At 46.0% G+C, this 26,781-nt stretch overlaps 1 protein-coding gene across 1 annotated transcript in view; it reads right to left on the bottom strand.

The window, feature by feature from the left end:
- Positions 1–5,473: 5,473 nt before the first annotated feature.
- The window catches only part of bace2 (beta-secretase 2), a 66,764-nt gene continuing 45,456 nt past the window's right edge, over positions 5,474–26,781 (bottom strand). The window contains exons 7-9 of the mRNA XM_078232997.1: positions 24,186–24,335; positions 23,205–23,373; positions 5,474–8,116 (exon numbers count right to left, since the gene is read on the bottom strand). Of these exons, the coding sequence (XP_078089123.1) occupies positions 7,875–8,116; positions 23,205–23,373; positions 24,186–24,335 (561 nt within the window). The 3' untranslated portion in view covers positions 5,474–7,874. The remainder of the gene's footprint in view (positions 8,117–23,204; positions 23,374–24,185; positions 24,336–26,781) is intronic.

Genomic DNA, 26,781 nt, shown 5'->3' with positions numbered 1-26,781 from the left:
TCTTTGGACTGTGGGAGGAAACTGGAACACCTGGAGGAAACCCACGCAGACACGGGCTGAAATGGTTGCTACGAGAGGACACAGGTTTAAGGTGCTGGGGGGTAGGTACACAGGAGATGTCAGGGGTAAGTTTTTCACTCAGAGGGTGGTGGGTGAGTGGAATCGGCTGACGTCGGTGGTGGTGGAGGCAAACTCGTTGGGGTCTTTTAAGAGACTTCTGGATGAGTACATGGGATTTAATGGGATTGAGGGCTATAGATAGGCCTAGAGGTGGGGATGTGATCGGCGCAACTTGTGGGCCGAAGGGCCTGTTTGTGCTGTGGCTTTCTATGTTCTATGTTCTAACATGCAAACTTCACTAAGACAATTAACCAAGACTGGAATCAAACCTGGTTCCCTGGCGCTGTGAGGCAGCAGTGGCTGTGAGTGGCAGAGGGGGGGGGGGGGGGGGGGGGGTGGGGGAAGAGACGATTTTTATCATGAATTGAAGTCAAACCCAACTCTCAAAAGTGAAGGAGAAGTATGTGAACCCATGATGCTTCTTGCTTTTGAGCTCTGCTTTCCGTAAGATAATGAGTGTCTGTTTCTAATAAGTACTGGGAACCTCAAATTGAAATGCACCATCACACATTACAGCCTTCAGAAAGTGAGCATTTTGATTGTTAGTTTTCAGGAATGAATTAGAAGGATTTCCATTCCATAAATGCAATTGTGGTGTTAAGTGGATAAAAGGTCGGTCATTGACACTCCCAGGGTGGGTGGAGGCAAACAGCAGCTGATTTATAGGATAGTTATTGCTTTCTGCTTCCTGCACAATGTACAAATTACTTATGACTGACACCAAAATAAACAGCATCAGCGTCAATGCCTGATCTCTCCCATATCCATAACATCCAGGCTGTAGCTGAGAGGGAGGCTCCGAAATATAAAATTCCCTCTTATCAATGCCAAGCTGATTTTTTTTCTCCTCTTAAAATTGGGCGTTGCACTCAGCTGACCTGTGGCTTGGATGATTTCCATGTGGCTGGACGGCTTCCTACAGCGAATGTATCAGGAAGACAAATAAGCTTCTTTACGCAGAGTGGTTGGGGTGTGGCATGGACTGCCTGCAGTGATAGTGGAGTCAGACACTTTAGGGACATTTAAGCAGTTATTGGATAGGCACATGGAGCACACCAGGATGATAGGGAGTGCGATAGCTTGATCTTGGTTTCAGATAAAGCTCGGCACAACATCGTGGGCCGAAGGGCCTGTTCTGTGCTGTACTGTTCTATGTTTTAAACTAAATGCCTGAAGGAGGAAAGGTACAAGGAGGTGGCACACCCCCGTCACTATCATCCAGTAATCAGGTCCCAAACTGACAAATTATACTTTGTCGTAGTCATAATCGGTAGAGTTGTTGGAATGACATCAACGAGGCCCATGAGGTTGGCCTCTTGGAGAATGAGCTCCCTGAATGAGACAATGATGTCCAAAGATGTGCAGGTTAGGTTGATTGGCCATGATAAATTTCTCCTTAGGATCTGGGAGTGGTGGCGGGGGGGTGGTAAGAAGGGCAAATATGTGGGGTTACAAGGATAGGGCCTGGTTGGGATTGTTGTCGGTGCAGACTCGATGGGCCAAATAGCCTTGTTCTGCTGTTTGACGTCCCAACTCCTCAGGAACTAGTTCCTTTTCAGTTTTGTGACTTAAAATGAACAGTACCCTGTTCTGCTCCCAGTTTCCTTTTGTTTCTTCAGGCTCCCTGGTAACTCCTTTTCATTTCTCTAATACCCTTAAATAGCTGTCCTTTAGATTTCTGGCACTGGTTTTCTTAACCATTACTCCACTGTATGGCTTTTATTCTAGAAAAGCTAAGAGATATATTCCCCCTCTAGCTGCCTGTCACCAACTGTTCTAGCTTCCAGTTAAAAGCCAAAGAACAAAGAAAAGCTCTCCCTCGCTGGGAAGTGAGCCTCTAGTTGTTCAGCAATGTCTGCAACTCTTTATTCTGTATGCCGTAAACCTCTCTAAGCATAATAGAATCCCAGGTGGAATTGAAGCACACACAATCACTTTTGTCCAGCATGAATCTAACTATAGCTTTCTTCCAGGCAGAGAAAACATTAAATATAACCCCCCGAAAATACCTTATTACCAATAATTACTAATACTAATAAATCTCTTAAATCTACCTTTAGTTTCGTAACATCAGTCATGGTTACAAACTGTGTTCAGCAATAAATGAGAGGGAATCAGGATTCGGACCATAAGTTGTAGGACAAGAATTAAGCCATTTGGCCCATCGAGTCTGTTCTGCCATTCAATCATAGCGGATAGGTTTCTCAACCCCATTCTCCCACCTTTTCCCCGTAACCTTTGATCCCTTTACCAATCAAGAACCTATTTATCTCTGTCTTAAACACTCGCAATGACCTGGCCTCCACAGCCTTCTGTGACAATGCATTTCATAGATTCACCATCCTCTGGGTGAAGAAATTCCTCCTCATCTCAGTTCTAAAGGGTTGTCCCTTTACTGTGAGGCAGTGCCCTCAAATCCTAGTCTCTCCTTTTATGGAAACATCTTCCCCACATCTACCCTATCCAGGCCTTTCAGTATTCTGTAAGTTTCAATGAGATCCCCCCTCATCCTTTTAAACTCCATCGAGTACAGACCCATAGTCCTCAGACTCTCCTCATACGTCAAGCAGGGCCTACGGCCCATCAAACTTTATCTGCTATTTAATAAAATCATGAGGGATATACATCAAATTCACTTGCCAATCAGATCCCCTTATCTCCCAACTCCTTTAGTGTTGAAAAATCTATCAAATTCAGTCTTGAATCTAATTAATGTGAGCATCCTCAACTCTGTATTGGAGAATTCCAAAGATGAACCTGCATCGATTCTGACTGACACACTGACAAAGCATCTTACCTAAGCCCTCATCCCACCCTATCTCCATAACCCCACACATTTACCATCTAATCTACACACCTTGGGACAATAAGGGGCAATTTAGCATGGCCAATTCACCTAACCTGCTCATCTTTGGAGTGTAGGAGGAAACCGGAGCAACCGGAGGAAACCCACGCAGACACGGGGAGAATGTGCAAACTCCACACAGTCAGTGACCCAAGGCTGGAACCACCATTTATTATGATCATGGCTGATCATCCAACTCAATAGCCTGATCCTGCCTTCCCCCCATATACTTTGATCCCCTTTGTCTCAAGTGCCATATCTAACTACTTCCTGAAAACATTCAATGTTTTGGCCTCAACTCCTTTCTGTGGTAGTGAATACCACAGGCTGACCATCTTCTGGGGGATGTAATTTCTCCTCACCTCTATCCTGTGTCCTCAGACCGTGGCCGCTCGTTCTGGACACCCCAACATCACTTGTTGGGGTGTCCAGAACGAGTGATATATACATCACTCCAGAACGAGTGGGGTGTCCAGAACGAGTTAAGTTGGGGTGTCCAGAACGAGTGATATATACATCACTCTGGTACGCAGCCTGAAGCCCACTGAGCAATTTAAACTAGGATTGTGAGTATCCCCTGGTAATTCGCGAAGTTCCCGAGATCATCATAGTGGATGAGGCTTTGGGGAAAGTGGGGGGGGCTTTTGCATGCACCTTTCATAGTTTAAGACACTGGTAAACTTGTATAAAGTAAGAATTCCGCGGTGTCCGTTTTAGTATTTCCTTCCATAGTTATAGTCTTATAGAGCATAAGGCATTGTGTGTTGTTTTCCTGGTGTTTGGTGACCTTTGACCTTGATGTTTTTATATATATATATCTTTGACTTCCGTTGGAGTCCGTTTTGATCTTTTCAATTTCTCACCAATGATCTCTGACCAAGTCACAATACAAATATTCCTTACCATAATTCCGGAGTCTAGAACTGAGGGTACCCTGGGCGCTTCGAAACCGCCCACTCAGGAAAGGCTGCCAGGTAGTGGATAGGCAGCAGTTTCCTTTTCTCTCTCTTGGGAGCGCTACTCTAGTGAAGTAGACGCAAGGTGGCCATTGTTCCATCGGCGAGAGAGAGAATCACTCGGGCATTGGTGGGGTTTGGGTGACGGAGAACCAAACCTAAAATAAGCCCAGTGGAGTTAAAAAGAGGGATCCCGCTACAATTAGCAAGAGGGGACAGGGAGCGTTCAAAGAACAAAGAACAGTGCAGCACAGGAAACAGGCCCTTCGGCCCTCCAAGCCTGTGCCGCTCCTTGGTCCAACTAGACCAATCGTTTGTATCCCTCCATTCCCAGGCTGCTCATGTGACTATCCAGGTAAGTCTTAAACGATGTCAGCATGCCTGCCTCCACCACCCTACTTGGCAGCGCATTCCAGGCCCCCACCACCCTCTGTGTAAAAAACATCCCTCTGATGTCTGAGTTATACTTCGCCCCTCTCAGCTTGAGCCCGTGACCCCTCGTGATCGTCACCTCCGACCTGGGAAAAAGCTTCCCACTGTTCACCCCATCTATACCCTTCATAATCTTGTACACCTCTATTAGATCTCCCCTCATTCTCCGTCTTTCCAAGGAGAACAACCCCAGTCTACCCAATCTCTCCTCATAGCTAAGACCCTCCATACCAGGCAACATCCTGGTAAACCTTCTCTGCACTCTAACGCCTCCACGTCCTTCTGGTAGTGCGGCGACCAGAACTGGACGCAGTACTCCAAATGTGGCCTAACCAGCGTTCTATACAGCTGCATCATCAGACTCCAGCTTTTATACTCTATACCCCGTCCTATAAAGGCAAGATGTTCAAAGACGTGCAGGCTAGGTTGATTGGCTATTCTAAATTGCTCCTTAGTGTCCCGGGATGCATAGGTTAGAGGGATTAGTGGGTAAATATATGGGGATAGGGCCCAGGTGGGATTGCGGTTGGTGCAGACACGATGGGCCGAATGGCCTCTTTCTGCGCTGTAGGATTCTATTCTATGATTAGCGGGATAGGGCCTTGGTAAGATACTCCGTTGGAGAATCAGTGCAGACTCGAGGGACCAAATGGCCTCCTTCTGCACTGTAGGGATTTTGCTCTCTCAAAGCCACCAACTCATGGACACAAACCAGCAGACCAAACCTTTCAGCTGATTTTATCTACACAAGGATAATAAAACAAGAAATGGCATTTTCCTGCTGACGAAATCCATCTTACATTTCAGACAAAATATTCTCAGTTTGTCCTTTGCAGATTTCGCTTTCCTTCGACTGCTTACTTTATTAAAGACTTACAAAACATTGGGGTTTTTATTCATAACTTAATTGCTATTCTATTAAAGTGACCGGCTTGACTCTTAGATAATCCCACGACACGTGTGCCATAGTAGACTGAAAATTAAAAGGTATACACTATACAGTAGTCTTTGGAAAATTTCAGAGGTGGACACATTGGTTGGCAAGGCACTTCATCCGGAAGTATGATGTTACCACATTATGTCACACATTAAAAAGCAAAAATAGGTCTTAACAATCAGAAGCTTTTTAAGGTGTCAAAGACGCCACCATTTGTTATTTTACATTTCATAAACATTTCAATCCTCCAGCCCTCAGGAGAAAAAGTGCTGCAAAGGCAAAATAATAAGCATTTCAATTTTAAAAAAATCCTTATTTTCGGTTCGAGTGTCTTGCTTCTCATTAAATGATAAATTCAATCCCAGTCTGAGCTGCTGTGATGCCGGCCGCGCTTGTTCGGATCCTAAATGAAATGAGGTGCAACAATGGTAAAATATATGTATTTACACTGGCAGTCTCACTGCCAACAGGTCGGGCAAGCAAAGTGGTGGGTGCCCATCGGAGGCTGGGGCAGAATAGGGAGAGATTTACACAGTGCCACAAACTGTACACTTGCACCAGGATACTTGATGTGGAAGAGCACCTCATCCCACATTTTGGCTTTCACAGATTTATTTATTTTTTAAAATCCATGCAGATAGAATCAATTCATCCAGCAATGATAAGCACCAGTCCATGGTGGTCCTGGAAATCTCCCTTCAGCCTGTCAGTTGGATGCTGTACTTTCCCCAATAGTTGTGCTGATGATCAATTCTACAGTGCAGAAGGAGGCCATTCGGCCCATTGAGTCTGCACCGACCACAATCCCACCCATAATCCTATTCCCATAACCCCACGTCTTTACTCTAGCTAGTCCTCCTGACACCAAGGGGCAATTTACCATGGACAATCCACCTAACCCGCATATCTTTGGACTATGGGAGGAAACCCATGCAGACACGGGGAGAATGTGCAAACTCCACACAGACAGTGACCCGAGGCCGGAATTGAACCCGGGTCCCTGGCGCTGTGAGGCAACTGTGCTAACCACAGGGTGATGGAGTCATTCTTCTCCCAGACAGTCCATCCAACAGACAGTCCCCATTTCCTACACAGAATTACAAGCCTCGGGCCGGGGTGATTGCAAGCAACTCCCAACTGATGCAAGTCTAGACAGTCTCCCTGCAACATCAACGCTCACACCAGTTCTGGGGAGGAATGAAGAGCTGTCCCTCACCGTGAACCCTTCTTCGCAACCTTCGCTGTCATATTGAATTGTCCCCATTGTAGTGAAAAATCCCAGCAAGTGCATTAAAAATAAAGTCAAGTTTGTCTCACCCTGCAACCCGAGAAAGCAAGGAGCTGCGACAGAAACTTCTTGCTGGAGACATGTCTGGACTTGGGAGACAATAGTTGGGTGGTACCTCACCCATTCTTGCCTGTTGCCATCGACAACGGGGTGGTTCTAGTCAGGAGAGAGTTTGTACACACTCTACTACAATTGAGGCTACAGAACTGGCAGTCAACTGTGCGGAGTTTGACAACACACAGCACGGCTAGCTGGGACTTGAGGGTAAAGAAAAGGGTGGGTACACACACACACACAGGAGGGACTGCATTTTCAACAGAGTTGGTGTAATTTAAGGCTGCAATTTCGTTTGCTGGCTACAGATGGCACCAAGACACAGGACTGGCACAGAAGGTGCCCGTGAGCTGCTGGATTGAGAGACTCAAGTTCCAGTGTTAACTCAGGATTCGTTGCACGATAGTGACCAGGTAGGCCGCAGGTTTTAAAATTTAACAGTGGCCCAGGAATGTTGTCAGTTTTGCCCCCAACAATCCTACCTGCTGGAATTAGCGACCAGAAACCTCTGGCCTGTACGATGGTGTGCAGCTTAGAAGAAGAGTGCAATTGTTTAGGTTCAAAATAATGGCTTAAACTCAAGCTGTCGACAGTAAGAAGAGTTTACAATCATCTTCAAATATAGGAAGCGAAAAAAAAAGATACATTCTATTGAATTGACCCGTGACCCAAAAATGTAACAATGAGAGATGGCTGTACACTTACTGACATCTTTTAGCTTCCCCTCGGCCTAATGGCTCTTTGGTTTAGGATTGCTGCCGAGGGGAATCTTGAGAGTGAGCACAGATATGTTGTCCAGTTCTTGCACCTCCAGAGGCATCACAACCTGAAAACTAACCCATGATTTCACAGCTCATTCAATGTCAGTGGAGTGGAAAACCTCCAGAGGTTCGAGACAAAGCGCCCGTTGTTCCAACCTACTTTGCAACTAGTGGTTTTGAAGTTTACAAGGGGGTCAGATAACGGATCGATGTTGGTCAGTGTACAGTGCACTCCACTGCAATCAGGATATGGGACAATTAATTAGAATGCACTTTCCGTGCAACACGGGTTGAAGGTTCAGTTCCCAACCCTGGCACGGCATTAGTTATCAGCATTATATATATATATATATAATTGTTCCTTTAAAGGCACCAGGTTACACGGGTGCCATCAGTAGTGCAAATACCCCAGCATTCACTCCGAACGTGTACTGGGGTGGGGGGGCGGGGGGAGGGGGGGGGGGGGTTGAAGTGCATGGCTTTATTTCCAGCGGTGTCGAATTAGCGAAGAATCATCAGTGAGACCATTGCCACTTTGATGGCTGCAAGGGATAATCAGCAAGATGATGGAAACGAGGAGGATAATGCCACACAGCGCCATCAGAGCGTAGGATATGATCCAGAGTGCAGGCTCTGTCCTTGACTGTTTGCTGATGCAGTTGCTGGAAATATCTGCCGCCGAGAATGGACCAGCAATTTCGGAGACTGGGGAGCCACCAATGACTGTTGATAGACAGAAAACAAATCTCGTTTAGTGTTTAATGACTCAGTCTTTTGACCAACTGAGATTTCTTTTTATTTTGCCACGAGCAATATCCCTCTATCCCGTCCCCCATGATTTATCATGCTGTCACTTCAAAGCAGTCCACACTAGACCTGTTAATATGCTTTCTTCCAAGGTTATTAAGACACGGCCCTGTCAACGCTCTGCATTGCCTTGCACTGGTGGTAATTCAGGCCTTTCAAGAGCACAGTCCATTAAAAGACACCATTAAAAGAGCACATTGGTAGAAGAATTGACTGGTACAAACTAGTCATGGAGGTGCTACTGAGTAACACTGGGAATCTGTTTGGAAGAACAGAAGGCCCCTAAGCCTCAGTTTATTTTATAGAGTCATAGAGGTTTACAGCATGGAAACAGGCCCTTCGGCCCAACCAGTCCATGCCGCCCTTTTAAAAAAAAAACCCCTAAGCTAGTCCCAATTGCCCACGTTTGGCCCATATCCCTCTATACCCATCGTACCCATGTAACTATCTAAATGTTTTTAAAGGACAAAATTGTACCCGCCTCTACTACTACTTTTGGATGACCCTAAAGCATCTGCTCCAATTGGTGAATGTAGAGTAGGATTCTAGGACTGGGGTTTGTTGACCGTGCTCGCCCCAAAACTGGAAAATCCCGCCCAAGATCAATAGACCTTTCCATGGTCCTACCCTCACTCGCTACGATTCCCGTGGTGGACAGAACAGGAAAATTCAGCCCGAGGTGTTGTTATAGTTCAGGTCAGAACCTCCAAAGTGTTTTATGAAGTCCGCCTGCATCAGAAGTTTTGCAATTTGAATTTGGTTAGGGTAAGCATGACATGCTTCACCTCGGGTATGATTCAAATGACCCACTAGGGAGCTTTTATCAAACAAAGTTGCTGGAAAATCTCAGCAGGTCTGACAGCATCTGTGGGGAGAGAATATTGCCAACGTTGGATCAACGTTTCAACTCGAAACGTTGGCTCTATTCTCTCTCCACAGATGCTGTCAGGCCTGCTGAGATTTTCCAGCATTTTGTTTCAGATTCCAGCATCCACAATATTTTGCCTTTATCTTAAAGTTTACTTAAGAATACCGATAACATATAAGCAATGACTTTTACCAATTACAAAGAAGAAAAAAACCAACCTTGATATTGTCTAAACCTACATGAAATGTTCCAACCAACCAAACTTCCCTGCATTCATACCCCTGCCACAGATTTAACACAGAAAATACGTCATGCTGGAACTTAGTCCTTTGGTTGGAGAATTGAAACTCTGACTGCCCAGCCTTGTAACTTCCAGCAGACCTCGAGGTAGAGAGAATGCCACTGCTGGCCTCTAGTTTTCAGCTAGTGAACCACTGCGAGAGACAGAATTCTCACGCCAGGAAGGCAACAAGACTTGCATCCAGCTAGTCAGCAGAATCTATAGTACCAGAGGGAGAGAGAGGGAGAAAACCTGCCTGCAACTTGAAAACTAGGATAGCTTCTGACCCTGAACCAAAACTGAAAGTGAATCCTTGGATTCTTCTGGGGAGGAACCACCTGACTTTGTCTTGTCAATCAATCTTCACCTTATCAATTCAGAAGGTCATAAAATCCTGGACACTGCACCAAGCCCAGGGTAAAAATAAACAAAACCCCATTTAAACAGCAATAAAAGACTGCTAAAAAAAGATGGTGCCACAATGAAACCATAAGGCCGGCTTACAATCTGCAGAGAACATGATTTTAAAAACATTTCTTAAAGGCACACTCACTTCATAGTGTCCACACAAATAGGAAGTCCAACACCATAGAAGACGGAAGGAAGCCTTGATGAGCATGTCGGTGAATTATGACAATGCAGGAAGGGAAAAGCAAGTATTCGAGCTTAAATAGAAAAACTACTTGGACCTTCCTTGCTCAATTTTAATGAAGTCCAGTAGTGGATTTTGAGAAATCATAGGATCCTACAGAGCAGAAGGAGGCCATTCAGCCCATCGAGTCTGCACCAACCACAATCCCACCCAGGCCTTATCCGCATAACCTGATGCATTTACCCTAGCTAGTCCCCCTGACACTAAGGGACAATTTAGCACGGCCAATCCACCTAAACCACACATATCTTTGAACTGTGGGAGAAAACCGGAGCACCTGGAGGAAACCCACGCAGACACGGGGAGAATGTGCAAACTTCACACAGACAGTGACCCAAGCCGGGAATTGAACCTGGGTCCCTGATGCTGTGAGGCAGCAGTGCTAACCACAGGGCCACTGTACCGCACCCAGTCGATGCAGTGATAATATTCTGCTTCAGAAACTTTCAGTACACAGTTCACACATTTGGAAAATACACCAGTTTGCTACTAGGCGCATCACTTTTTCCAGTTTGGTCCCCAATGGTTAATTCAATCATGGTCAGTTGCTGGGATATTGGAGGGGCTGTAACAAACGGACTTGGATCTTTATATCTATATTCCCCAATTCAAAAGGAAGAAAGTGCACTCTGATGAATACAATACGACTCAGTTACTGTGAATACTTCTTCTGTTTAATTTTTCTTTGCTCAGAACACGGCTCTCAATGGCTGGATTTTGGTAACATCATTATTCATGTTTAACAAAACAGCCCAGTGACGCAATGGAATTATTCACAAGTGAAGGTCAAGTAAAGTATTCTATAGAAGAGCACCTGGTTCCCAATTAACCTTCAGCCTGATACATCGATATTACATTTCTCAATAGGAATCCCCAAACGGAAAAAAAAATACATGCCTTAGCCTCATTACAGTGGTGTTATTTCTGGACTACTAATTCAGAGGCTTAGACTAATGATCATAGAATCCCTACAGTGCAGGAGGCGGCCATTTGGCCCATCGAGTCTGCACTGACAACAATCCCATGTCGGCCCTATTCTGATAACCCCACATATTTACCCACTAATCCCTTCTAATCTTTGCATCCTGGGACACTAAGGGCAAATCTAGCATGGCCAATGCACCTAACCCGCACATCTTTGGACTGTGGGAGGAAACCAGAGCACCCGGAGGAAACCCATGCAGACACAGGGAGAACATGCAGACTCCGCACAGACGGTGGCCCAAGCCGGGAATTGGACCTGGGCCACTGGCGCTGTGAAGCAGCTGCAGTGCTAACCACTGCTACCATAGCTAGGGAATTTTTTGGCCTTTGGGCTAAGTTCAAGCCCAAAATGAGGTGCATCTAGCTATGACTGTAACACTACATTCTGCACCCTCTCCTTTCTTTCTCTATGAACGGTATGCTTCGTCTCTATAGCATTCAAGAAACAATACTTTTCACCGTATACTAAACAAATCATTGATATATTTCGTGAACAGCCAGGGCTCAAGTACTGACAATCAATCAAATCAAAGCCTACTCTTGTTAGCCTTTCTTGTGGAGACCTTGAATTGGATTCAATTGAAAATTGAATTTGGTTTTTGGAGTAAGCAAGGAATGGATTTGAGTTTGCCTGGTCCACTCTGAACATTGGCTTTGGAGTAAACATTTAAAAAAATTAGTTCATTAAATAATTATGGAAGAAAATGCTCGTATCCATAATGGTGACCATGAAACTATCAGATCAGTTTGAAACATATCTGCTTCAGTTAAGGCCCTTTAGGAAAATTAATCTCCCCAGTCTGGTCTATATATGACTCCAGGCCCACAGCAATGTGGTTGACTCATAGCTGCCTCCGAAACGGCCTTGCAAGTCATTCTGTTGCATCAGAGCACTATGAACATAGAAGAAGTAGGCCTTTCAGCCCATCGAGTCTGCTCTGCCATTCAATACAATCATGGCTGATCATCCACTTCAATGCCTTTGCCCCTGAAACACACTCAAAATGACTGAGCTGCCACGTCCCTTCGGGGTACAGAATTCCGGAGATTCACAAGCAAAGGAAATTCCACCTGCTCCTCCTGCCAAAGTGGACAACCTCGCATTTTTACATGTTATATTCCATCTGCCATGTTCTTGCCCACTCACCAAGTCTGTCCACAACTTGAAGCTACTTTGCATCTTCTTCACAACACAGGTTGATTGGCCAGGTTTAAAAAATTGCCCCTTAGAGTCCTGGGATGCGTAGGTTAGAGGGATTAGTGGGTAAAATATGTGGGGGTAGGGCCTGGGTGGGATTGTGGTCGGTGCAGACTCGATGGGCCGAATGGCCTCCTTCTGCACTGTAGGGTTTCTATGATTTCTATGATCCCCACTGAGCTGTGTGTCATCTCCAAATTCTGAAATATTACATTTGGTCCCCACATCCAAATCATTGATGTATATCGTGAACAGCCGGGGCTCAAGTACTGATCCTTGCGATACCCCACTAGTTACAGCCTGCCAAAGTGAGACTGACCTGTTTATTCCTACACTGTGTGTTCTGCCTCTTAGCCAATCCTCAATCCAGCATATTGGTTCCTCCCCCACATGCTTTAATTTTGCTAACCTCCACTGAACCTTCAAAACCCATCTGAAAATCCAGGTATACTACATCCACTGGCTCCCCTTTACCAATTCTGTGAGTAACAGTCTCAAAAAAAACTCCAACAGGTTTGTCAAACATGATTTCCCATTCATAAATCCATGCTGCCTGTGTCCAATCAGGTTATTATCCAAATGTCCATTTATCACATCCTTCATAAGAGATTCTAGCATTTTCCCAGGACGGATGTAAGGCTAACAAGGTGTGATTCCCGGTTTTCTCTCTCCCTCCTTTTTTAAATAGTGGGATGACATTTGTTACCTTCCAATCTGCAGAAACTGTTCCAGAGTCAATTTGGAAGGTGATCCCTTCATTACTGACAAACAGTAGCAGCCGTGTGCATCATCTACAAGACGCAATGCAGGGAGTCAGTGAGACAGTGGAGATGGCACTCCCAAACACACAGCCCCCAGCATCTAAAAGGACAAGGGACAGCAGATGCACAGGAACACCACCACCTGTTCCCCTCTAAGGCGCTCACCATTCCTTCACTGCTGTTGAGTCAAAACCCTGGAACTCCCACCCTAACAGCACGGTGGGTGTACCTACACCACGTGGACTGCAGCTGTTCAAGAAGGCAGTTCACCGCCAGCTTCGAGGGCAATGAAATGTTGGCCCAGCCAGCGATGCCCACATCCCATGAAGGAATAAAAAAGTTTCAACTGGCTGCCTATTTCAATAGCTGCAGCTACTCAGAACTTGCAGACCCCTCTAAGGCTGTAATAAACTTTCCTTAACTTGAGTAATGTTTAGTTTCATTCGCATGAAGGGAAGTCTAAGAAGGATAAAAGCAGACCTAGCAGCACTGAGTGCACCTGCAGCACATGGACTACGGTGGTTGAAGAGATACCTCATCCCACCTTCGAGGGCAGTTAGGGACGGAGAATAAACGTTAACCTCACCGGCGACGCTCATATCCAACGAACAGATGTCATTAAAACCTGGGCTGTTTATCAACTCTATCTAGAATGTCTGACCAAAGCAATATCTAGAGCACAAATTGTGTAAAAGAAGACAACCCTGAATTTATATTAGGACAGTCACATTACTGTGGGCTTTTTAAAAAAAACATTGCGATGTGGGTGTCACTGGCAAGGCCATCTTGAATTCCCATCAATGTAATGGCGGTGAAACATCTTCTGGGCCAAGATAAAAGCACAATACTGAGGATGCTGGAATCTGAAACAAAAACAGAAAATGCTGGAAAGTCTCAGCAGGTCTGACAGCGCGTGTGGAGAGAGAATAGAGCCAACGTTTCCAGTCTGGATGACCCTTCGTCAGAGCAAAGAGAATCGGCAGAGATTTGTACTATGAGGGTGGTGAGGGTGGTGAGGGGGGGGGGGGATGGGACAAAGGGAATGTAAATGAGGATACAGAAGGCTGAGGTGGTGCTAAAAAAGTGTCCATGTGAGAATGGCAGAACAGAGGTACAGGTGGTGAAGGGACTGCCTGGGGATTATGGCAGTTGCCCTGAAAGAGGGAGGGGGCAAGGAGGACAGCTGGAATGGAGAACTGCATCTTTTTGAACTGCTTCATCCCATGCGGGTGTAAGCACTCCCACAGTGCTGCTAGATTTCATTCTTATTCGAATTTTCTGTCGCAAACGGGCAGTCAGGAGTCCGCCACGTTGCTGTGGCTCTGGAGTCACATGTCAGCCAGACCAGGCAAGGATGGCAGATTTCCTTCCCTAAAGGACATTAGTGAACCAGATAAGCTTTCACAACAATATGGTAGTTTCATGGTCACCACTGCTGAGCTTAGGTTTGTACTGCACATTTATTTAACTAATTTTAAATTCCTCAGTTGCCAGGCAGATTGTGGTTAGCACTGCTGCCTCACAGTGCCAGGGACCCGCGTTCAATTCCGACCTCGGGTGACTGCCCGTATGGAGTTTCTACATTCTCTCTGTGTCTGCATGGGTTTCCTCCGGTTTCCTCCCACACTCCATAGACGTGCAGGTTAGGTGGATTGGCCGTGCTAAATTGCCCTTGATGTCCCAGGATGTTTGGGTTAAAGCAGGGGAAATACTTGGGGCTACGAGGTTAGGGTCTGGGTAAGATGCTTGGTCAGAGTCGGCGCAGACAGGATGGGCCAAATGGCCTCCTTCTGCACTGCAGGAATTCTATGATGAGCAGTGCTGGCCTCCGGGTCACTAGCTCAATATCATGGGGGGGACTTTTCCTGTCCCGCCCGCCACAGGAATTGTAGCAGGCAGGGAAGGGGGAGGGGCAGATCATAAACAGGTCCATTGATCTCAAGCGGAATTTTCCGGTTTTGGGACAAGCGTGGTTGGAAAATCCCGCCCCATAACTCTACTATCACAAATCCTATTTTCCTATTCCCAATTTTGCCCCACCCCACCCGAATCAAAACATTTCTTTCAGGGTGAAGTGTTTGAATTCTATTGCACTCAAAGACACTTGACAATATATTGATGGACTGCAAATTAAAAAATAAGAGAACAAGGCAGGCATGATTTAACCAGGTGAGGTGAGGGGAGAGAAAGAGAGCAGAAGGAAAACTAGTAAATCCTCGCTCTGGATCCAAAAAATGACCTTCCATAGTGTCTAGACAACACAAGATGGCAGTGCAATAATTATTTACAGTAGTGGATAAGGGGTGGGGAACGAAAGTGACAAAAGCTTTTTATTAGCATTGAACACAGGAGGTTTTTCGGTGAGCTGGTTGCTTGTTGTTGATACAAGGTGCTAAACAGGGAAATGCCATACATTCCTAAGCACTAGGATCACTGCATTAAAGAGTATAAATTTAAATATTAAAATTTCAATTCATTATTTGGAATTTGCAATGGACACACCTCCTAAACTTGATGACTATTTCCACCCCCATTGTCAATACGCTACAACTTACCAAGGAAGGAGCTGTGATCAGGAAGCAATAGAAACGTTTGGGCAGAAAAGAAAGGATTGGGAGCTATCATAGAATGTTTGGTAGGAGAGATTAGTCTAGGAATAAGATGGGTGGAATGTCCTTTGCCACCTCCATGGAAACAAGTCACTGGAGAAGGAGGCTCCACAAATATCCCAATCCTCAATGATGGAGGACCCCAACACACCAGTGCACACAGCAATCTTCAGCCAGAAGAAGTGCCAAGTGGATGATCCATCTCAGCCTCCACCAGTGGTCCCCACCATCTCAGATGCCAGTCTCCAGCCAATTTGATTCACTCCATGTGATGTCAAGAAACGGTTGGAGAGACTGGATACTGCAAAGGCAATGGGCTCTGATAACATTCCGACAATCGCACTGAAGACTTGTTCTCCAGAACTTGCCGTTCCCCTAGCCAATCGCTTCCAGTATAGTTACAACACTGGCATCTACCCAACAATGTGGAAAATTGCCCAGGTATGTCCTTGCACAAAAAGCAGGACAAATCCAACCCGGCCAATTACTGCCCAGCCCAGTCTACTCTGGATCATCAGTAAAGTGATGGAAGGGGTCATCAACAATGTTATCAAGCAGCACCTGCTCAGTGATGCCCAGTTTGGGTTTCGCCAGGGTCACTCATTCCTGACCTCATTACAGCCTTGGTTCAAACATGGATAAAAGAGCTGAATTCCAGAGGTGAGGTGAGAGTGACAGCCCTTGACATCAAGGCAGCATTCGACCGAGTGTGGCATCAAGGAGCCTTAGTGAAACTGGGAATCGAGGGAAAACTTTCCGTTGATTGGAGTGATAGCTGGCACATAGGCTGATGGTTGTGGTGCGGAGAGAGTCAGTCATCTCAGCTCCACGACATCTCTGCAGGAGTCCCTCAGGGTAGTGTCCTAGGCCCAACCATCTTCAGCTGTTTCATCAATAACCTTCCTGCCATCATAAGGTCAGAAGTGGGGATGTTCGCCGATGATTACACAATGTTCAGCACCATTCGCGACTCTTCAGATACTGAAGCAGCCCATTTTAAAATCTAACAAGATCTGGACAATATCCAGGCTTGGGCTGACTAGTGGCAAGTAACATTCATGCCACACAAATGCCAGGCAACGACCATCACCAATAAGAGACACTCTAGCCACTGTCCCTTGACATTCAATGGTGTTACCATCACTGAATCCCCCCACTGTCAACATCCTTGGGGTTACCATTGACCAGAAACTCAACTGGACTCACCACATTAACACAGTGACTCTAAGAGCAGGTCAGAAACTAGGAATACTGACTCTCCAAAGCCTATCCAACATCTACAAGGCACATGTCAGAATACTTCCCGCTTGCCTGGATGGGTACAGCTCCAACAATACAAGAAGCTTGACAACATCCAGGATAAAGCAGCCCGCTTGAATGACACCATATCCACAAACATCCACTCTGTCCTTCACCGATACCCAGTAGCAGCAGTGTCTGTTATCTACGAGATGCACTGCAGCAATTCACCAAAGATCCTTAGACAGCACCTTCCAAACTCATGACCACTTCCATCTAAAAGGACAAGGGCAGCAGATACATGGGAACACCACCACCTGCAAGTTCCCCTCTAAGCCACTCACCATCCTGAATTGGAAAGATATTGCTGTTCCTTTGTAGTCACTGGGTCAAAATCCTGGAATTCCCTCCCTAATGGCATTGTGGGTCAACCCACAGCACATGGACTGCAGCGATTCAAGAAGGGAGCTCACCACCACTTCTCAAGGGCAACTAGGGATGGGCAATGAATGCTGGCCAGCCAGCGATGCCCATGTTCCATGAATGGTTAAGAAAACAAACTGTCAAAGTCATAATCTTCCAGGATGATTATAGCGCAAGAGGCAGCCATTTGGCCAGTCAGAATTTTACAGGCTCTTTAGAAGCTGTATAAGGTGCTGGTGAGGCCACACCTGGAGTACTGTGTACAGTTTTGGTCTCCTTACTTGAGAAAGGATGTACTGGCATTGGAGGGGGTGCAGAGGAGATTCAGTAGATTGATCTCGGAGTTGAGAGGGTTGGCTTATGAGGAGAGACTGAGTAGACTGGGACTATACGCATTGGAATTTAGAAGAATGAGGCGGGGGGGGTTTTTATAGAAACATAAATTATGAAGGGAATAGATAAGATAGAAGCAGGGAGGTTGTTCCCACTGGTGGGTGAAACCAGAACTAGGGGACATAGCCTCAAAATAAGGGAGTGCAGATTTAGGACTGAGTTGAGGAGGAACTTCTTCACACAAGGGGTTGTGAATCTGCGGAATTCTCTGCCCAGTGAAGCAGTTGAGGCTACCTCATTGAATGTTTTTAAGGCAAAGGTAGATAGATTTTTGAACAGTAAAGGAATTAAGGGTTGTGATGAGTGGGCGGGTAAGTGGAGCTGAGTCCACGAAAAGATCAGCCATGATCTTATTGAGTGGCGGAGCAGACTCGAGGGGCCAAATGGCCTACCCCTGCTCCTAGTTCTTACGTTCTTATAAGATTCTAGCACTTTAGTTCCAAGTATTTCACCAAAATGAGACCCCTACCATCTGGACTAAAAGGGTAGCAACGCATGGGAACACCACCACCACCTGCAAATTGCCCTCCAAACCACACACCAGCCTTGCTTGGAAATATATTACTGTTCCTTCTCTGGCGCTGGGTCAAAACATAAGAATTGTACAGGGCAGTGGTGATGCCAACCTGGAGTAGTACGTGCAGTTTTGGCGTCCTCATCTGAGGAAGGATGTTCTTGCTATAGAGGGTTTACCAGGCTGATTCCTGGGATGGCAGGTCTGTCATATGAGGAGAGACCATGCCTGTTAGGATTATATTCATTGGATTTTAGAAGAGTGAGAGGGGATTACATAGAAAATTATAAAATTCTAACAGCACGAGACAGGATAGATTCAGAAAGAATCTTCCCAATGGTGGGGATCCAGAACTAAGTTTATTGATTAGTGTCACAAGTAGGCTTACATTAACACTTCAATGAAGCTACTGTGAAAATCCCCGAGTCGCCACACTCCGGCACCTGTTCGGGGTACACTGAGGGAGAGTTTAGCATGGCCAATGCACCCAACCAGCACGTCTTTCAGACTGCGAGGGGAAACCGGAGCACCTGGAGGAAACCCACGCAGGCATGGGGAGAACGTGCAAACTTTGCACAGTGACCCAAGCCGGGAATCGAACCCGGGTCCCTGGCGTGTGAGGCAGCAGTGCTAACCACTGTGCCATCCTATGAGTAGGCTCTATGAAACACAACACTAGGGGTCAGAGTTTGAGGATAGGGGATAAACCTTTCAGGACTTGAGGGGAGGAGAAATTTCTTCACCCAGAGAGTGGTGGATCTGTGTAACTCACTACCACAAAGTAGTTGAGGCCAAAAAGTTGCGCAGTTCCAAGAAGAAATGAGATATAGCTCTTGGGGCTAAAGGGATCAAAAGATATTTGGGGGGGGAGGGGGGGGGGGGGTGCGGAGAGAGAGAGCTGGGATCAGGATGCTGAATTTGATGATCAGCCATGATCAAAATGAATGGCAGAGCAGTCTCAAAGGGTTGAATGGCCTACTCTTGCTTTCTATATTTCTATGGAACTCCCTCCTATCGGCACTGTGGGCAAACCTACACACAGCGGTTGAAGAACATGGCTCTCCACCGCCTTCAAGGGTAATAAATACCGGCCTGGCCTGCAATATTCACAGTATGAAGGAATTTTTAAAAAATGATCAATTTCACTTTTGCAATGATTGAATCTGCTTCCACCACCCATTCATGCTATGCATTCCAGATCATAACATATTGCATAATTTCTCTCTCCCTCTTAGTTCATCTTAGATTCTTTGCCAAAAGTCTGAATAAATAAGACACAAGGGGAATGAGATTTGTGATCGTTAAGAGAGAGTTGAAGTTATGGGGAGTAGGCGGGAGAGTGAAGCCAAGGTCACAATCCAATCAGCCTCGATTTCATTGAATGGCAAGGCAGGCTCGATGAGCCAAATGGCCTGCTCCCGTCGCTATTTCCCACTGTGATCATACACAATGGAAGGAAAACTTCCTGAACCAATGTTCCAATCCAAATTCTTTGGACCTATCACACATGTCAAGTTGCGTTTAATGAAGTGCTTAAAACTTGGGACAGTTCTTGCATGAGAAAAGCACAAAAGTAACAACTTGTCTATGTTTCCTTCATTGAGAAGTGAAGCTGAAAGAAGACACTGTACGTTAGAACCAGAGTACACCAGAGCTCAAAGTGCTAGGACTGGTTCTCTCCGCTGCCCTGGCCACATGGATACCAAACAGTAGGCTAGAGTCCGGGGAAAAGATCAACTCCTTTTGAAAATGCAGCATACTCCAGCAGAGTGGATTCTTAACACAAAACCACCCAAAGCATTATAAAGTTAAAGTCTATTTATTGGTGTCACAAGTAGGCTTACTGCAATGAAGTTACTGTGAAAAGAGTGCCTTTGGTACATTGGCCTTTATAAATCGGAGTATTGAGTATAAAAGTTGGAGTGTTATGGTAAGGTTATATAAGGCATTGGTGAGGCCGAATTTGGAGTATTGTGTACAGTTTTGGTCACCTAGTTACAGGAAGGATGTAAATAAGGTTGAAAGAGTGCAGAGAAGGTTCACAAGGATGTTGCCGGGATTTGAGAAGCTGAGTTACAGAGAGAGATTGAATAGGTTGGGACTTTATTCCCTGGAGCGTAGAAGATTGAGGGGAGATTTGATAGAGGTGTATAAGATTTTGATGGGTATAGATAGAGTGAATGCAAGCAGGCTTTTTCCGCTGAGGCGAGGGGAGAAAAAAAACTAGAGGGCATGGGTTAAGGGTGAAAGGAGAAAAGTTTAAAGGGAATATTAGGGGGGGCTTCTTCACGCAGAGAGTGGTGGGAGTGTGGAATGAGCTGCCGGATAAAGTGGTAAATGCACTTTTAACATTTAAGAAAAACTTGGACGGGTTCATGGATGAGAGGGGTGTGGAGGGATATGGTCCAAGTGCAGGTCAGTGGGACTAGGCAAAAAATGGTTCGGCACAGACAAGAAGGGCCAAAAGGCCTGTTTCTGAGCTGTAATTTTCTATGGTTCTAAAATCCCCACGCCGCCACACTCCGGCGCCTGTTCGGGTACACTGAGGGAGAATTTAGCATAGTCAATGCATTTAATCTGCACATCTTTTTTGGACTGTGGGAGGAAACCGGAGCACTCAGAGGAAATCCACACAGACACGGGGAGAACATGCAGACTCCGCACAGACAGTGACCCAAGCTGGGAATTGAACCCGGGTCCCTGGCACCGAAGCAGCAGTGCCACCCACTGTCACCGTGCTGATCTGGAGAAAGAGAGATTGTGGATCGGAAAAACCTGGCAAAATTTACAAAAAAAAGGGAAATAAAAATGCCGCAGTTCTTTATACCAGTGAACATTGCTAAAAAGTATGAGCAATCAGAAATGGGTCTGATACAAGGAAAAAAAAAATCACTTGTCTGGTGACAGCTCAGACTACGAACCGTGATACTGAGCTATTTAAACTTGGGCTCCATCGACAGGTACCTGATCTCAATAGAGTTTCTCTAATGGCTTCATCATTGCTACCCCAGGAATCAGCAAGGCTTTGCTCTCAATGGCTAGTTCATGACTCCTACTATTCAGTGTGCATTCAAGTGTATGTGGCCTTACACAAAAAATAGGAGAAGCAGACCATACAACCATCAAGCCTGCTCTGTCATTCTATACGATCATGGCCGATCTTGGGCTTTAACTTCACTTTCCTGCCTACTTCAGGTGTCACTCGATACTCTGCGAGGTTAAAAATCTGCCGATCCCAGCCTCAAATGTGTTCAATGATGGAGCACTCACAACCCTCTGGGGTAGAGTGTTCCAAAGATTCTAGTTCTGGACTCCCCCACCATTGAGAACATTCTTTCTGAATCTACCTTGTCCAACCCCTGTTAGAATTTTAAGTTTCTATAAGATCCCCTCTCACTCAGACACTGCTCAAAACCAATCCTTTTGTCCAAGTTTGTGTAGACCTGTCCTACCATCTCTATGTGGCTCTGTGTTAAATTCCATTTGATGACATCCTTGTGATGGGAGACTACATTTAAAGACACTATATAAATATCAGTTGTTATTTCGATAGGGTCCCTACATTTTACGACCCAGGTTTCTGGAGCCCAGACACAACCTTGCACAGCAGATGCAAACAAAGGCAAGACCATCTGCACACAGTCTATCCCCAGGCTTTTCTTAACGTTACCTCAAGGAGGCCCAGATTTGGAGTCAAGCAGAGCTCCAAAATGGCATCAATCCTGCTCCATGCAACATTGTTTGACAGCATTGCTCACAGCTGTCACGCCATCTCAAGATCCAAAGGCAACTATCAACTTTTGGAAAGTGGTCTATATCATCAATATTGATTCAGCCATTTGCCAAGCCCATGGATTGGAAAATTGGTTGGGGTGTTGAATGGCCATAAGATCCATCCCCATGAGGGAGGTGATGGCCTAGTGGTATTATTGCTCGACTATTAATCCAGAAACTCAGCTAATGTCCTGGGGACCTGGGTTCGAATCCTGCCACAGCAGATGGTGGAATTTGAATCCAATAAAAAATATCTGGAATTAAGAACCTACTGGTAACCATGGTACCATTGTTGATTGTGGGAAAAGCCCATCTGGTTCAGTAATGTCCTTTAGGGAAGGAAATGTGCCGTCCTTATCTAGTCTGGCCGACTTGTGACTCCAGAGCCACAGCAATGTGGTTGACTCTCCCCTGCCCTTGGGCAACTAGGGATGGGCAATAAATGCTGGCCAGCCAGCAACGCCCATGTCCCATGAGTTAAAAAAATCTCCACCCCTTTCTGAAGTTCATAATACCACTCAACATTCAACAGAACACCAGCCGAGGAATTTCCTCGCAACTGCTCCCACTCCATCATGGTAATACTTGCTGAAAGTGTAGCAGAAGCCCCACAAAACTGGCAGTTAGAAAATTCATGGCCTGAAGCTTTTCAAAAGCAGTGAAGCCGAAAATTCTTTGCAGCCCCTGCCCTCCTGTTAGTCTATCCGAAATGCAGAGGAAAGGCCGCAAAGGTGGCAGCAATTCCAGAGCTATCCCTGGGAGTGATGGGACAGCACTAAGCACTGCTGCTGAATATTGTGGTCAAACCTCCTGTCATTCATGAATCATCCAGAAGCATCACTCAGTGTGATGGCGTTATGGTTAAAAAAAATGACAAAACATTTTTTGCACAGAAAGTATTTGCTCCTTCAGCAGAATTGGAGAGATCTATGGTTATCGTAGTTTGCAAACACATCAGTTCTATGATCAGTAAGCTCTGTAATGACAGCGTTAACTGCTCTCTTGCTCCAACATTCTCCGTGCAAGCTTCTATCTAGTTACAGAGAGGGTCCAGTGTATACTCTAACAGAAGAACTTTGGCTTAAAATTTCAAAACTTTGATCGTCACAGTTCTTGGAGTAACAGCTTGCTTCGCTTAAATAAAACCTCCAAAGATCACATTCTTTCAGCAAAACCAGGGGTCAAGGCCCTTTCAGCCTCCCTGCTCAGAGAACTGGACTCCTATTGTTGGTTAGCCCTGTAACACACGGCATGTTAAAAACACTGCACAATGCAAATTGTAGAAAACCACCTGGAACCAAAGACCTACCTGCACAAGAGCTGGTGGAAAACCCAACTCGCTTCTGGTCCCGGTCAAAGATGACGTAGAAGCCTTCCATTACGGTGGCACCCAAGACCAGTCCATTGGAGGATGAGGAGATGCCAAACCTATAGCATTCCATTTGGACTCCAACATCGGCCATCGGCTGGATGTACAACTGTGTAGTGACATACTCCAGTGAGTTCAACAAGACAGAGAACACATCCAGAACGGACATCAAGAAATGCAGTCATCGCAACAATGTGTATTGCTAACTACCATCCATTGTGGAATGAGTAAACCGCAATAGAGTGTCAAATTGTTTTGGGTGGCACAGTGGTTAGCACTGCCGCCTCAGTGCCAGGGACCCAGGTTCAATTCCACCCTTGGTCTGTGTGTTGTCTCATTCTCCCAGTATCTGCGTAGGGTTTCCTCCGGGTGCCTCCCACACTCCAAAGACATGCAGATTAGGTTGATTGGCCATGGTAAATTGCTCCTTACTGTCAGGAGGACTCGGAGGGTAAATACCTGGGATTGCGGAAATAGGTCCTGGGTGTGATTGTTATCAGTGCAGGCTTGATGGGTTGAATGGCCTCCTTCTACACTGGAGGGATTCTATAATTCTAATTTATAATCATTCAACTCCGTCCTCTAATATCATCTGAAAACCCAGTTTGCCTACATTTGTAGGAATGTGTGCGCATTATATTCTGACAAAGTACTAAGCCAACACAAAAACAGAAAATGCTGAAAAAATCTCAGCAGGTCCGACAGCATCTGTGGGGAGAGAGGAGAGTTCTGACGAAGGGTCATTTAGACTCGCAACATTGGCATATTCTCTCCCCACGGATGCTGTCAGGCCTGCCGAGATTTTCCAGCATTTTCTGTTTTTGTTTCAGATTCTGTAGCATTTTGCTTTCGTCATAGTGCGAAGCCATCCTTATCCATCACTTTGAATGCAGGAGAAATGGGGGCGGGTTCAGGTCTTACCTGTGGCAAGATGGTGATTCGGAAAGACTGGGTAGAATTCAGCCCTCGGAGGTAGATGGAGATTTTGGGGAAGTACGACCAAGGCGTGGTTCCTTTGGTCCAACAGGCCAGCTGAGTGCCTGACCAAAATCCGTCAGCAAATTCTTCAACCTGCCAACACAACCAGTTCAACAAACACAGTGTGGTGAGATGAAGTGAAAGACAAGCATTTACCAAGGTGATTCAATACTCTGCAAAGCACAGGGGACCTCGGTGTAAAGGAGTCTTAACCCTTCAATTGTCTGAATTGGCATTCATCTCTTGGGAGGTTCAATAAATTCAATTAAATCTATGACAAGTAAAATATTAATTGAAAAGGGCTCTCTCATTGGGCCTTTTTCAGTGCATAGTTACATTCTTTTCATTTAAAAGTCCAGACTTAGAAACATAGAAAAAACTACAGCACAAACAGGCCCTTCGGCCCCACAAGTTGTGCCGAACATATCCCTACCTTTTAGGCCTACCTATAACCCTCCATCCTATTAAGTCCCATGTACTCATCCAGGAGTCTCTTAAAAGTCCCTATTGAGTTTGCCTCCACCACCACTGACGGCAGCCGATTCCACTCGCCCACCACCCTCTGTGTGAAAAACTTCCCCCTAACATTTCCCCCGTACCTACCCCCCAGCACCTTAAACCTGTGTTCTCTCGTAGCAGCCAGTTCCATGGAAAAAGTCTCCGAGAGTCCACCCGATCTATGCCTTCCCAGTCCATATTTAAATAAGTCAGGAATTCAAAAATATAATATACCCTGATCTAAATGTATAAAGGAGATTTTAGTCCTGCATCATTATAAAACTCCCATTAAGTGGACTTTGCAGAACTCATAATCCAGAGCAATCATAATGTGGTTAGTACGGCTGCCTCACAGCGCCAGGGACCCGTGTTGGATTGCGGCCTCAGGTGACTGTGTGGAATTTGCAGGTTTTCCCAGTGTCTGCATCGGTTTCCTCCCACACTCCAAAGATGTGCAAGTTAGGTTGATTGGTCATGCTAAATTGCCCCCAAGTGTCAGGGGGATTAGCAGGGTAAGTATATTTTTATTCTTTTGTGGAACACTGGTGTCGCTGGCTGGCCAGCATTTATTGCCCATCCCTAGTTGCCCCTTGAGAAGGTGGTGGTGAGCTGCCTTCTTGAATCGCTGCAGTCCTTGTGCTGTGGGTTGACCCACAATGCCGTTAGGGAGGGAATTCCAGGATTTTGACCCAACGACTGCGAAGGAACGGCGATATATTTCCAAGTCAGGATGGTGAATGGTTTGGAGGGGTACTTGCAGGTGGTGGTGTTCCCATGTATCTGCTGCCCTTGTCCTTCTAGATGGAAGTGGTTGAGGGTTTGGAAGTCGCTGTTTAAGGATCTTGGGTGAATTTCTGCAGTGCATCTTGTAGATACTGCTGCTACTGAGCGTCGGTGGTGGAGGATGTGGATTTTGTACATGTGGTGCCAATCAAGTGGGGCTGCTTTATCCTTCTTGTGTTGTTGGAGCTGCACCCATCCAGGCAAGTGGGGAGCATTCCATCACACTCCTGACTCATTCCTTGTAAATGATGGACAGGCTTTGGGGAGTCAGGAGGTGAGTTACTCGCCGCAGTATTCCCAGCCTCTGATCTGCTCTTGTACATGGTAAGAAGTCTCTCAACACCAGGTTAAAATCCAACAGGTTTATTTGATAGCAAAAGCCACTAGCTTTCGGAGCGCTGCTCCTTCGTCAGGTAAGTGGGAGCTCTGTTCACAAACAGGGCATATAAAGACACAAACTCAATTTACAAAATAATGGTTGTAATGCGAGTCTTTACAGGTAATCAAGTCTTAAAGGTACAAACAATGGTGAGTTGAGAGAGGGTTAAGCACAGGTTAAAGAGATGTGTATTGTCTCCAGCCAGGACAGTTAGTGAGATTTTGCAAGCCCAGGCAAGTCGTGGGGGTTACAGATGGTGTGACATGAACCCAAGATCCCGGTTGAGGCCGTCCTCATGTGTGCGGAACTTGGCCATCAGTCTCTGCTCAGCGACTCTGCATTGTCGTGTGTCGTGAAGGCCGCCTTGGAGAATGCTTACCCGAAGATCGGAGGCTGAATGCCTGTGACCGCTGAAGTGCTCCCCAACAGGAAGAGAACACTCTTGCCTGGGGATTGTCGAGCGGTGTTCATTCATCCGTTGTCGTAGCGTCTGCTTGGTCTCCCCAATGTACCATGCCTCGGGACATCCTTTCTTGCAGCGTATCAGGTAGGCAACGTTAGCCGAGTTGCAAGAGTATGTACCATGTACCTAGTGGATGGTGTTCTCATGTGAGATGATGGCATCCGTGTCGATGATCCGGCAAGTCTTGCAGAGGTTGCTGTGGCAGGGTTGTGTGGTGTCGAGGTCATTGTTCTCCTGAAGGCTGGGTAGCTTGCTGCGGACAATGGTCTGTTTGAGGTTGTTTGAAGGCAAATGGGGGTGTGGGGATGTTTGTCTTCATCAATGACATGTTGAAGGCTCCGGAGAAGATGTACATGGAGTACAGGGATAGGGCCTGGGTGGGATTGTTGTCAGTGCAGGCTCAGAAGGCTGAATGG

Source organism: Mustelus asterias, chromosome 17, assembly GCF_964213995.1.
Source record: "Mustelus asterias chromosome 17, sMusAst1.hap1.1, whole genome shotgun sequence".
In the NCBI taxonomy this organism is placed as follows: domain Eukaryota; kingdom Metazoa; phylum Chordata; class Chondrichthyes; order Carcharhiniformes; family Triakidae; genus Mustelus; species Mustelus asterias.
This window is presented reverse-complemented; position numbering and strand designations above follow the sequence as displayed.